Raw genomic sequence first — 13,593 nt, forward strand, 5'->3', positions numbered from 1 at the left:
AAGTAGCACCTCTCAAAAGACATAAGTAGACACACACTTTCACAGGGAAGTGAGGAATATGTGCTCACATTTTATATTTGCAAAACACAAAACCTAACTGAAGCAACCTTAATCAGATTTAAACACATGCCATATGTCCATTTTAAAGTGAGCATACTGATTTGAGAAGGGAGTCTGGACTGCAGAGTCTCCAGACATCCCTTCAAACCTCAACAACACTGTAATTCTGTAACACATCTTAAAAGGAAAACATTTCTTCATTCACATAGGAGGCATTTGTGCCTTTAGCTGAGATCTGAAAGGTTTGATGAGACATGCACTTACTGGAATATTGTACATTGCAAGAGTTCTGTATCTCTCTGCGATGTCCAAGTATCTCAGTTCCACCTCAACAGTTACATCTCTGACCACCCCAAATGCGCTCAGGACAACTCTGAGATCATCCAGGGTTTCAGGAGGTCTATTCACATTTTCTGATATTTTCTGTAAAAAGTAAAGATAATTTCCAGAATCAACACTGACAAAGCAATTGCTAGAATTACAATAACAAGTCAAACACAAGCAAATAACATGCCAGATTAATTTTAAGTCTATGTGATAAAGATAACAAAAAAACCAAACTGAAAACACCTACCTGAATCTCATCTTGAAGGCGGAAAAGCTCCTCTCTTGCTAACTCATTAAGCAACTTCCCAAGTGACATCATCCAGCTTTTAGCATTCTCCTGCACTGCAGTGGCTAAAGGAGCCAGCTGAAGCCTGATAAATTGTTCATCTTTAATCAAGGGCTGTTGAGTCACTTCCTGAGCTACCTTCATATAGAACTGCAAGTGCTCATCAAAGATAACACAGGAAGGCTTTTCTGCAGCTAAACGGTCCAGGACTGTGCCTTTGTCTGATTTCCACAGCGGGTCATACCTCTTCCATTGCTCCAAACACTTGCTGAGGGAAGCCAGGAGTTTGTGGACGTTCTGAGTGATGAGAGCAGTCTGTTCAATTATCAGAGGGCTCTGGGAGACGTCACTGTAAAAGCTGAAAGTGACAACTTCATCTGCCTTGACGTGCTGAGGAGGGCATTCAATACACGTTCCATGCATCCATCGTATGAAATGCTGGAGTTTTAAAGACAGGGTCAGAAAACAGTTACCTTGTTGAGCCATTTTAGTTAAATCATTCATAGAATCTTTTAGGTTGAAAAGCCCTCTAAAGATCATTGAGTCCAACCAGTCCAGGACTATCAAGTCACCCACCAAATTGTACATGTCCCCATGTGCCACATCTACACATCCTCCAGGAACTTCCACCACTTCCCTGAGAAGCCTGTTCCAAAGCTTTCTTCCAATTCAGTGAAGGAATTCACCATTATTTAGTACACAGTGTAGGAAGTGATATCAATGATTTCTCAAATTGTTTTTCTGACAGCAAAAAGGAAATCACACTTTCCCATCAACTTGAGAAGAGTTAATTTCATCCTAAAAAAACTTTTCCAAGCATTACTCAATCTGCTTCTAAAATCTCTGCTGAGCAACAATATAGCATGACACAGAGGAAAAGGTATTGGCTCAAACAGTTTGAATGCAGCAGTGGAGCACAACAGCAAATCTGAGCACAAAAAGCACACTTAAACTAAATTTATTAATTTCAGGTGACATCTGGAATCATTTGTCCATCAGCAGCAGGCAGGAACATTGTCACATTATTTGGCTTCTTTTCAGGACAGCAGTTCAGTGTGAAACTATTTATGAAGGAAAATATTGCTACATCATTGCCAGTAAATTAAATACTTCATCTAGGTATTTACTGTCCTGGATGCCTTTCTCCAACATTTTCTGAACTGTTTTTTCTGCTGTTTCTAATGTAATGTAGAGGAGGCCAGTCAAGTGCCTTATTCCACCAGCTTACTCATACATCATAAAGCAACATCTGCATGCAATCTGAAAAGTACTTCCTTCTGATGTACACTGATTTATAGAACCAAATCATGTCCTTACACTGGCAAAACTGCTAAAAAGTAACCAACAATTTTACCCAAGTAAAAATGGTATGGATTTTTTTCCCTTGATCATCAGTTTGTAAAATTAGGACAGTCTGAAAAATTAGAACAATGTACTGGCTATTTTGATTTTAAGGTAAAGCAACATGAATCTCCCCTTTGACATTTATGCTTACCCAAGCATAAAATAAAATGAGTTCATTATAATCACAAACAAACTCTATTAACAAAAAGAAATCTTTATCAAAAATCACCTTAGTGATCTCAACACAGTCTTGGATAGATTGCACAGTCATTTTTTCAATCTCACTGGCACTGGGTTGCATGGTTATCTCATGAACAGATAAAACAGCTTCTATTTGTAACAGTGGCACATTTGCAAGAACAGTTGCATTAAAAGCCTGTAAATTCCTGAGAAAGGAAAAAAATAGTGTCAAAGACAAATAATCAGGTGCTGCCCCCAGGAAAATGCCTAAGAGAGGCTGCAATTTTCAAGTGCATGCTTAGATCTGTAACCTGAGTTATCACTGATTCCAGCTGGAAACACTGATGTGTCTGGAAGAAAAACCATCCTGCTAAACTGATTTAATGCAAAAGCTTGACTTGCTAAAAGAAGCTGTTGGAAGGAATGAATAGAGGTATTTTGGTGCAAAAGGATCCTCAGACTGTGGTCAACTTCACTGCAAGAGCCCAGACAAGAAATCATAGCAAAGTCATCTGAGCATTACAAAACATGGCTCATGGGAAGAAGAGATGGTTGGGAAGCATAAGTAGATTTTACAATAAGCTGTAATGCTGTATTGCAATAATACCTTGCTTGTAAGAAAAGCCTTCATAATATCTTGCTCCAGCATTTTCCTCAGCCACTGCAGAACAAGCAAAACCTTTGTTCTTGGAATTGTGACCCAGACACCAAGTTCTCAAGATCATGTTCTTTAGGAGAACAAAACCTTGATTTTAGAGATAAACCAGGGAAGTGCAACTACACACATTGCAGAAAACTTGTCTTATTTCCCTCTTCTGCCAACAACATGCCAATATCCATTTTCTCAGAATCTGGGTTTCCTCTGTATCTTGTTATCAGTTCTCCATTCTTCATAGGGAAAAAATCAGTAGAAATACAAATCTTCCACAAACTGTAAGCCATTGATGGGTTCAAACAGAATGTCAGTACACACACTCATCAACAGATCCAGGAGAACCTGAAGATGACTGGAAACTCATTAAAGTAAACTATTTACTTACTTCACAATTAACTGTGTCAACATCTGATAAATCCTATTTTCCCAATATGCATAATAGGAAGCTAATCTTGGAGATTTGCCACTGTTTGTATTGGCAACTCGCCTTTCCACTTCAATTAGCAATTGTGGAATTGCAGAATACTTTCGAATCAGTTGTTCCACATCTTTTGCTTGTTCACACTTAACATAGTCAAAAAATTCTTTTGCTCCTGCAACAGATACAAAAAAATAGCATTATTAACTGCAAAAGATCCAACAGTTTTATACACTGGAATAATTACCTGGGTTTTATTTGTGAACATGAAATTGACCTATATAATGATTAAAATATATTCACTTATTAATGTGAAATTTATTAATATTTCAGCCCTCTGAAATATGGATTTTAATTTGATTCAATTATTAAATAGCAACTTTTTTACAACTATGAAGTGTTGAAAGAAATTTGATCTATCACTCACTTAAGTGACAGAGAGATCTGGCAGATAATGGCTGCCATTTCCATCTGAGGAAAATGCTCCATCCTCTGTTACACCCTGAATTATTACTATAACCAGTTTTGGTAACAATTAAAACGGTTGGTCTTAGCAACTAAAACCACAAAGTAGCAGATAGAGAAAAATAAAACACCACAGAGCTTGGAAATGAAAATGTAAAGACTTACCTGGTAGTTTGTCACCATTTTTTGAATGTGGAAACTTAAAGAGACTTGTTGATTCTATGGACTGAAGTTTGCTGCTCATGTCTTCAGAAATATTATGAATCTGATGGACAAGTAACTCTAACTTTCCAATGGTTTGCATACATTGGACAATAAATTCACCAATACCTTGAAATAAATAATAACCATTTGGTTTTTTATCCTCTTTTTAACAGGTATTTCACCAATGCATCAAAATTGCAACAACCAGACATATTTTACCTCTAAGAATGACCCAAGGTTCTGCAAAATCATAGATTTGGTGTTTTCTCAGCTAATCCTTCATCTTGCTCCCTTACAGCTTTTAGCTAAGGGTTTCTTACCATCTCCAGTGTTTTAAACATAATAAAAACACAAATATTTCCTGATCAGAGATTGTATAACCTGCTATTCTGCCCCTGTGGCAAGAGGATGAATTATATGTTCTACCATCATAAAAAACAGATTGCAGAACTGAGGAGATTTTTTTAACTAAAAATAAGCATCTAAGGCCATTTTAAAATAGTATCTCCATTACCTACGGACTTCCACGTGAGTCTTTTGTGTCCTGCTTTCAATATTCTCCAGAGTTCTTGGATGTAATGACCAAGAAGTTTGATTTCTGCTTCATTCATCATCTCCATTAATTTGTGATAGCGATCCAGCATGGCTTTTAATTTATTTGTGTAACTAAGGCATATAAGAAACAAAAAACCAAAACACAAACATGATGATTTTCTTGAAAAACAGCTCCAAACTCCACCAAAGAGCAGAGAACTTTCATTCTATTCAGGCTTTCATAGAAAGCAAAATTTGCAGAACTAACCACAGAATATGTATTGATTATAAATGTAATTTATTTCCCACTGAAAACAAAAGAAAAGTTTCATATGGTTCCAGTATAGTTGGACAAACCTCTCCTGCCCCAGCTCAGAAAATTATGGAGACAGCCCTGGTTTGAAGGATATTAGTGAACTGAACAGGGGAACTTTAAAATCCATTTAGGGACGTATTAGCACATCTGTGTGCTAAATGTCTGTGATAATTTGGGCACAACTAACTTATCCAAGACTGCACAGGAAGAATGCAATAGCAAGCTTAAATTAACTGAAATCTAAATGTAAATAACAATTCAGTGCAAATTATTTTCCTCTCAGATTTGGACAAGCTGTTACTTTGTATAACAGCCCTACAGCATAAAGGGTGCAAAGAGCGCCAGAGAAAAGCTTATCAGTGCAACACAACCATTAGAAACTGCACCCTAAAAAAAAAAGAATCATAAGGGCTCTCATATTTCCAAAATGTGCTGACTTGGGGCCTGTTCTGGCTTGGGGTGAAATCACTTGAAATGCAGCCATAAGCCTGTACATGAGCAGACATTCAGCCCTACCTAAGGTATTTGTCTTCCTGTAATGCCACATATCTCGCCATTTCTGGGACTGGAAGCCCTAGTTGTTCCATGTACTTTGTTTCAATGATAATATCTTGGATTTCAGGAGAAAAATTCAGAGTGAAGCTGACACTTTTCTTGTTAGTGATAGGCTCCTCTGTTGCAGAGCTCTACAACACAAGAAAGAGCAGCAGAAAGGAAAGGAGCGAAAACTTAACATTACAAGGTAAAGGTGAACTTTTGGAGACATTTGATAAGGCAGAAGTCAGAATGACTGACATTCAGAGCTTGTGCAAATACCTTTAAAATTTGATAGTAACTTCAGCATTCTTGGTTCCAAAAATTACATGAACTACCATTTCAGTTATTGATAACAAGGAACAAACCAAATCACCTCTATTTACATGCCACTGCAACCAGTTACAACAGAAATCCCAGTGGAAATTCAGAGTCAGACAAAAGTTTGGTAGGAACAGCATGCTGCAAGATCTCTGCTGGAAACCTGCCTCTACCTAACTTCATTCCCAAGTACTGTAGCAATGTCCTAAAAATGTTGTACCAAAACCTAAAAATTAACAGGAACTACAGCACAAAACAACACACAGAGAAACATTCAATCATTTGCTAGGTGATTCAGGAGCTGTCTTATAAAGGACTATAAACAATTCTGAGCTCAGAACCTTTTCTAAATCTATGTTTAAAATATTGATCTTAGAAAATTCTCGCTGACCATTGGGTAGATTTAAGTTTTTCCCCTCAGAGAAGCCTTGTACACAATCTTCCTACATTTCACCTGCTCAGAAGTCTCTAGATTAACATTTGTTGCAGCCCCATCAGTGACAACAGTTAGTAGAGTATCTTTCAGTAACATAGGAAGCATGTGTTCTGTCCTTTCTCTCCAGTGACAGTATTTTTGATCTTCATACTCTTGCATTTTCTTGGTCACTTGTAGATATATTTGTTTCACCTAGAAAGGACAACTCTGTATAAGTCATTTTAAAGACCATGAGAAATGTTCAAGTAACCTGTCCTAATATGGTCTCTCAATATGGTTTCTGGTTTTTATTAGATAAGGGAACAAGTAACACCCTGTAATTAATGCAGACACTGGAGAATTTGGGCTCTTGAATTACGTGCTTGATTTCATCACTGTCTCCCTGGGAAACAGTGGGAAGGTTTCAATCCAGTTTTCACATCTAACATGGCCTGTGCAAAGACTTGGGACTTACATTAGAGCACTTTCACATCTTTAGAAGTGCATAACAAAATTGTTCCTTCCTTCAACAAGTACCAAAAGACCCAACATACTTCCTTTCCACGTTCAGAGGCAAGCAACTCCTCTTCTTCTTGGAGTCGAGTAATGGTGTGTTTGATCCGATGGGAAAGGGATCGGGACCAGGATATTGCTCCAGCCACTGGAGGATGGTTCTTGTACAGAGGTGGATCCTTGAAGTTCTGAACAAAGATTTGCTTAATGGTTTCAACCTGTAAGAAAATAAAACATTGCAAAGAATCATTTTCCCACTGCTTGTCTACGATCACTGTCTGATATACAGCACAAGTTCTGAAGTAATTCCAGGAGCAGGATAAGAATAATTCTTTTGTCTTCATTTCTCTGTCTTGTGGAGCTGCCATTATGGCAACATTTTCTGTAAGATTACATTTTATTGTGAAGTTCAATATTCTTTGAAATATCAATAAAAAAAAGCTGATATGAAAAGCTTTCCAATATACAATCTTCTACATTCTAGCCTTCCAAAGTTGATCTATGACACCTGATTATATCATGAACTTGGCCATGACAAGAAAGCTGCAGGGTATAAAACACCCATTTTCTCAGGAAGGGTGAGCTGGTGTTTATGAGGTGCAGGAATAGCCACAAGACCTGTTGCATTCAGAGCACCTTCCTGTTCCCACACAGTGTCTCACATATACAGATGTGCACATTTCAGCAAATTAACCAGATTATTTCTCCAACTGGGTCCCAAAAAAGGAGAGAAATTATCATGCTTATTTATAAAAGTTTTCAGTCTTTTAGATAGTAAATTACACCACACAGGTATTTAAATATATACAGATTTATGATTTTCATTAGGTGAAGAACTTCATGTATTGGATAAGAAATCCCTAAAATGAATACCTCTTTACAATATTGCTCCAAAACATCACTGAACTTTTTCATGAACTGCTTATTAATAGTTTCACGAATCTGGAGGTGTTTGTACTTTAACAGCAGGTCAAAAGTAGCTTCTGCTGATCGAAGGGTCGTAAAAGATTCATCAATAAATCTTGTCATCTTTTCTTCAATATCCTAAACAAAGGAAGAAAGCAAAGAAACCTTGTCACTTGGAAATTCATCCTGCAAAACCAATAAAGGGTGGCAAAATTAAAATGCTTTTTAATAATAGCAGCCAAGCTTAATTTTTTATATTTTTTTTTAATCACAGTATATGGTACTTACTGTAACATCTTCTCTAAATTCTTCCATAACAAATGCCCAGTCACGTGCACTTTCCATGCTAAAAGGATCAAAGGTCAGGTCTTCCATAGGACTAATTATTATATTTACTTCTCTCCGTAGTTCATCAACACCCTTTGGATTTTCTGTCACAGTTATCAGCTCAGGAATAAATATATTGTAAAGCTCTTCAGTGACCTATTCATTCAGAAGAACATACCATAAAGCTTTCCTTTTAATATTTTTTCTGCCACTGAACACATTATTGTTAATTTTTTCCTTTAAAAATATCAACCATTCAAAGAATGATCAGTTTGTACTGTGATTTAAATTTAAAATATTTTAAAACGAGACACTGAAGAAAACACAGCAATCTACAGGCCCAGAACTTCTGTTTTTATAACAGATAATAGTCAGTTATTAGTCCTTCTCACTCCACTTTACATACAGTTTATTGATAGACCATATTGCTAATTAGCTAGACTTAAATTAGCCTAAACACAGCATCTCTCCATTCATATGTTATTCTGCAATTAATACACAGATTCACAGATGGCTACATTTTATATTACAGTATACTTGAATGCTATTTTATCTAAATCATTAGGGTGGCAACCCATGAAAATCACAAATGTGTGACACAGTTGCTGCAAGTCTCTTATGTTCACACCATGCACACAGTGGCACCTTTCCCCAGCCACTACCTGGAGAAAAGTTATTCCACCTCCAGCAATAAATGCAGTTTTGTTGGAATCAAAGGCACTTCTCACATCTCAAACACAAAACTAAAAGTTGTTAACAAGTCTAAGCCTCCAACACAAAAGAATCTCTACAAAACACAGTAATGACACAATCTATTTATTGTCTATATTCCTACCTGAAAAATATCATACAGATCTTGACAGATTGTAACCATATAATCCGTTTTCTCAAATAAATGTTTCACATCAAATTTCCAGTATCGTTTACTTCCTGACTCTTCAACTTGGATACAAGTAGTAAAATAACATTTTTTCCATTGTTCAAGAGTCGTTTTGGCTTCTGTTATTTTCTTTTTTGCAACAGCTATGTCTTGTCTATTAATCAAATCAACACAGTTAAGATATTATAGATAGAATTACTATAGATAAAAAATCCTGCTTCATCTGGAATAGTATACCCTGGTTTAGCAGCTTCTAACTATACCAGATCTAGGCAAAATTTATAACTTATTTTCAATGTGATTTTGAAAGGAGATATTACTTGAGGAGTGATTTTGATTATATTTATGCCACTTTTTACCCCTTTCTTTCTATTTGTTTTATTGATTTATGTTCTTTCAATACAAAAGAGGACAAGAACCTATTTCTTCAGGGCTGATTTAGTAATTTGTGACAATTACAAAATAAATTTACTTTTAATCGACCTTCCAATACAACTTCAGATGGTTGAAAAATGCGGACACCTTCATCATCTACTGCAATTCATGTAAGACAAGCAAAGCTTTTAATAAACATAGTCCTGTCCAACAGAAACCCAGCACTTACTTAAAGAGTGTTTGCAGATCCACAACTCTGCGCACTCTTGAGGAAATCTCCCATGAAATTCGCTCCAAGAGGGGCACCATGCGCTCCTCCTTGTTGTAGTGCCGTGACATGATCCACACCAGCCTCAGGGCATTCAGCAGGGAAGGGATTGTATGTGAGATAACATCAATCCCAGTGCCAGTTGATAAATTCTATGAAATGCATATTGTGGGTAAGATGTCATGAAAACATACAAATGCATATTCAGTAAATTAATATTTATTCTGTAGATGCCTCAGGTTATGAAAGTCTGTAACATTATTAAATAGATAACCTGGACAAGAAGACATCCTGGTGCCTAAATGACACATGTGGTTAAAGATGTGCAAATCTGCACCTTTTGCTCCAAATTATTTTAGGTCCTGATTTTAAATTTTGGCTTAACTCTTTGTTTGAATGACCTTCAATACAATTTAAACTTTGAAACATCAGCTGTAATTTGTGGTGGAAACTACCTAAAAAATGGAGTAGAGAAATCTTTGTTTTCCCCAGTTCAGCTATGCCATCAAAACTCCCACAGCTGGACTACAAACTAAGTGCTCACAGCTCTGAGCTTTCAAACTTTAGAACCACTGAAACAAAATAAACAATTCTTTCTTAACATTAAATATGATTTGTTAATCTAGCATATCTCTTTATTGCTGCTAAAAAGTGAAAAAAAAAAAACAAGAGGTGATTACATCAACAGAGAAATCAAACTCAGGGGAGTTCAAACTTCACCAAGTTTTCTCAAGGATAGGTACCTTCAAATGGCGTTCAAGAGTTGAGAGAAACTTAGCATTATCTTGAGCTTGCATGTGATGCTTTTTGAGGTCACTTAAGACTATCTGTAAATCTCCAGTAAACTTAGATTCAGCTTCCTGTAGTATTTCCAGGACTTTTTGCACCTCTGGAAGCTTTAATTGTTCTGTAAGAGCACTTAAAGTAGCATTTTTTTCACGCCAGAGGTAAATCTCTGCAAGTGGACTATTACCCTACAAGTAATGTGGGATCAAATAAAAAAAGCTGAATTAGCATTATGCAAGAGTGATTATTTATAATCAGAATTATATTTTTTCCTTCTTTCCAGTAAACTTTATGCTGAGATAAACCTGATATGATTTAGCCATGCATAAAGCCAGACAGAAGAAGACCCCTGAAATAAAGAGTTGTACACACACTGAAGGGAACTGCTCATGGGGAGTATATCCCTGAGCTTATGGCTTTTGCACAGGTAACTTTATAGACATAAAATCACTCAGCATGTTTAGTGGTATTGGTAATATATGTGTTTGCAGAATCAAAACCTGAAAATAAGAATTTTTTCTTTTGTTTGAGATCACTTTTTTGAAAAAAAAAAGAAAAAATATAGCTGTCTATTAAAAAAAATACTCAGTGCACCTTTTAATATTTCTTGTCTCTTTAGAAGAGAGTAGATAACAAAAGTCCCTTCATTTTCCAGTTATCCTGTGTGGGTAGGATCTGCAGTGAATTATCTCATATTTTATTTATATTCTACTTCCCAGAGCCACACAGTTCCTCACTACTTTTGTTCTACTTTTCAAGAATTAGCAAATGGTTTTCCAACAATCAAACATGAAGAGGAATTAAAAATAAACAGTTCTTGTGGGGAAATGAAGCAAAATCTCCAGGAATAAAAGGATCACAGGTAACAGGCAACGTTACCTGTGGAACCTTTTCCAGTTCCTCCTCGAGAACTCTGGATATTAATTTCTGCCAGGTCACTGCACAGCTTTTCAGAGACTGTACCACTTCTGGAACTGTGGCAAGAACAGTCACTTCTCCATCTAGATTTCCTGTTGGCATCTCCAGTTTAAGATGTCCTATTGGAAGAAATGCACCCAGAATGAACCATCTTGTTCTGGCAGCATTGGTAACGTGGCACCACTGAACATGTCCAGCCCCTCTCCCACTCTTACTCCAAACCCTTTGAAAGACTTATCACTGATTTCATCAATTTCTCCATGCTGCCTGCTATGCTTCAGGGTGGGAAAAGCACTGCTGATATCAGCAAAGAGTAGCTTTAACCAAATATATTTGTCATTCTTCATAAAGCCACTCTCAGGTGAACCTTGTTCTGCTGCCATGTGCTCTAATCACCACAGTGCTGGCAGAGGCAGAACATTCCCCTCACCTGGTATACTCAGCTGAGTTTCACTCCTTGTTAGAGTATCAGAGTCCTCCACAGGCTTTACAGGCTCAGTCTCAGACACATGCATTTCTTCAGAATCTGTCTTTTCACTGTCTGAATCAAAGGAAGTTTTCTTAGTCTGCTGCTGACCATGGGAGAGAGCTGCTGAAAACTGCTAGAATTGAAACAGGTGCCACAGATTAGATGGTTCATATTAAAAAAAAAAAAAAAAAAAGCTTACTAGCAATGTACTTAATCATTAGATATTGTTTTAGAATTTAATATAAGTGTGTCTCCTTTTATTTCACATCCTCAGCATCATTCTCTCTGCCTCAAGTTCTGCAGTGTGCCTTTATGAAAGTCTGTAAGCACAGAAATAGAGGTGTCTGGTGTCATACTTATATGATTCTCAAATAGGGGAAAAAATGGGGAAACAGAATAGCAAAAAAGGTTTAACAAAAACTTCATTTTGAAATATGAAGATAACTTATTAAATATTAATATTTCTTATGCATAGTCCATATAATATTAAATAGGAAAATCTCTCCTAGAAACACTCAAGATTCCATATATAAAAGCTGTCACTCATTTACCTGTGAGATGGCATTCTTTAGCATCGAGAGAGTATCATCAGTCAGCATACCAGACTTTATCACTTGAGGAAGAATCTTATTAGCTTCAGTCAGGTCACTAGGCACAGCAACTCTTTCTAAACAGTATACAAAAAATTAGTATAAATCTAATTAATTGATACAGAAAGTACAAAGTCATTTTCATAATAAGTTAAAGCTCTAATAAAACACTTATTAGTGACGTTCAAAACTAGTGCTGGTTTTAATAGTGCAAATGCTTTTTCAGAAAGGGCACAAATCACCTGGTTCTAAGTGCTTACAACCAAGCCTAATAATTAGAATATCCTTTTATGTTCAAAAGAACAGTGGCTTGATTTGAACTCTTATTCTGCAGACAGCAGAGGAAAATCTTCCACAGAAATGCTGTTAAATGATGAAGCATCCCTGACCCTGACTCTATTCTGAGCATTCTCCTACCCAGTTAAATAAGTTGGATGTGCACTATCCTGAGTTCCAGTCTCTATCATCTTCACAATGGGAAGTGCTATTTTATGCAAAACTGAAAATGCTAAGGCTGCAGGTCTTCAGTGTACATACCTTTGGTGTCTCTCAGAAAATATACAGTAGAATTTGACACAAACTCTTCCGGAATTTCATTAAAAGCCACATAGAAACGCTCCTTCATGCCACCTGCACAAATGCAAAATGGGGCAAAAGCATGATATAACAGTGCAGAGGGATGATGTAAATCCCACAAATAGAGAGACAAAATTCTAGAAATGGGTGGGATAGAAGGGGTTCAGGAAAACACAGCCCAAGGGGTAGGGAGGGAGGAAAAGGGTTAAAGATAGGGGTCATGGGGCTGCGACTCAGCAGATGGGACGAAGAGGGGTTTGAGGGAGGGGGAACCAGGGAGTTTGGGCTAGGCCAACCGAGGGAGAACTTAGCGGGCCGGGGCAGGGACCCTTTCCCACCCCCTCCTCACCGTCCGGGCCGGGCCTCTCGGCCCGCAGCAGCAGCAGCGCCGTGCCCGGCCCGCTCGCATCCTCGGGGCCAAGGCCGAGGAAGAGCAGCACGACCCGCGCATCCTCCCCGCGGCTCAGCAGCTCCTCGAAAGATGCCGGCTCGCTCAGACCCAGCAGGGCGAGGGCTCGGTCCCGCAGCCACCGCACCCGCACGTCGTCCAGGCTCATGGCGGCAACCGGCCCGACGCCTCTCGGTGGCCACGGCAACTATGAGGGGTGGAGCGACGGCTGCCGCCCGCCCTCAGCCCGCCTCAGGAGGCTCCGTGCCCGCCTCAGGAGGCGCCTCGAGCGGCCGTGCTCCCGTACCGAGCCCGCCCCGCGCGGACCTTGCTGCGCAACACGGGCCGCCCGTCGCGAGCGCTGCTTCCCCTCGGCAACAGCGGCTCGCTCCCCTCAACACCTGCCGGTTGTCACGGCCGCTCGCTCCTCTCAACACCGGCCGGCTGTCACGGCCGCTCGTTCGCCTCAACACCGGCCGGCTGTCACGGCCGCTCGGTCCCCTCAGTTCCCGCCGCCCCTCACGAGCGCTGGCTCCCC

The 13,593-nt window shown here is 38.6% G+C and overlaps 1 protein-coding gene across 1 annotated transcript in view; it reads right to left on the reverse strand.

The window, feature by feature from the left end:
- The window catches only part of DNAH10 (dynein axonemal heavy chain 10), a 49,674-nt gene extending 36,438 nt beyond the window's left edge, over positions 1-13,236 (reverse strand). Inside the window, exons 1-19 of the mRNA XM_015644185.2 lie at positions 13,017-13,236; positions 12,629-12,721; positions 12,053-12,168; positions 11,463-11,634; positions 10,994-11,151; positions 10,072-10,302; positions 9,290-9,480; positions 8,641-8,839; positions 7,767-7,961; positions 7,446-7,616; positions 6,614-6,790; positions 6,099-6,272; positions 5,306-5,475; positions 4,454-4,605; positions 3,901-4,065; positions 3,238-3,445; positions 2,247-2,403; positions 635-1,111; positions 325-483 (exon numbers count right to left, since the gene is read on the reverse strand). Coding sequence (XP_015499671.1) covers positions 325-483; positions 635-1,111; positions 2,247-2,403; positions 3,238-3,445; positions 3,901-4,065; positions 4,454-4,605; positions 5,306-5,475; positions 6,099-6,272; positions 6,614-6,790; positions 7,446-7,616; positions 7,767-7,961; positions 8,641-8,839; positions 9,290-9,480; positions 10,072-10,302; positions 10,994-11,151; positions 11,463-11,634; positions 12,053-12,168; positions 12,629-12,721; positions 13,017-13,224 — 3,573 coding nt within the window. The 5' untranslated portion in view covers positions 13,225-13,236. The remainder of the gene's footprint in view (positions 1-324; positions 484-634; positions 1,112-2,246; positions 2,404-3,237; positions 3,446-3,900; positions 4,066-4,453; positions 4,606-5,305; positions 5,476-6,098; positions 6,273-6,613; positions 6,791-7,445; positions 7,617-7,766; positions 7,962-8,640; positions 8,840-9,289; positions 9,481-10,071; positions 10,303-10,993; positions 11,152-11,462; positions 11,635-12,052; positions 12,169-12,628; positions 12,722-13,016) is intronic.
- Positions 13,237-13,593: the final 357 nt, after the last annotated feature.

Source organism: Parus major, chromosome 15, assembly GCF_001522545.3.
Source record: "Parus major isolate Abel chromosome 15, Parus_major1.1, whole genome shotgun sequence".
NCBI lineage: Eukaryota > Metazoa > Chordata > Aves > Passeriformes > Paridae > Parus > Parus major.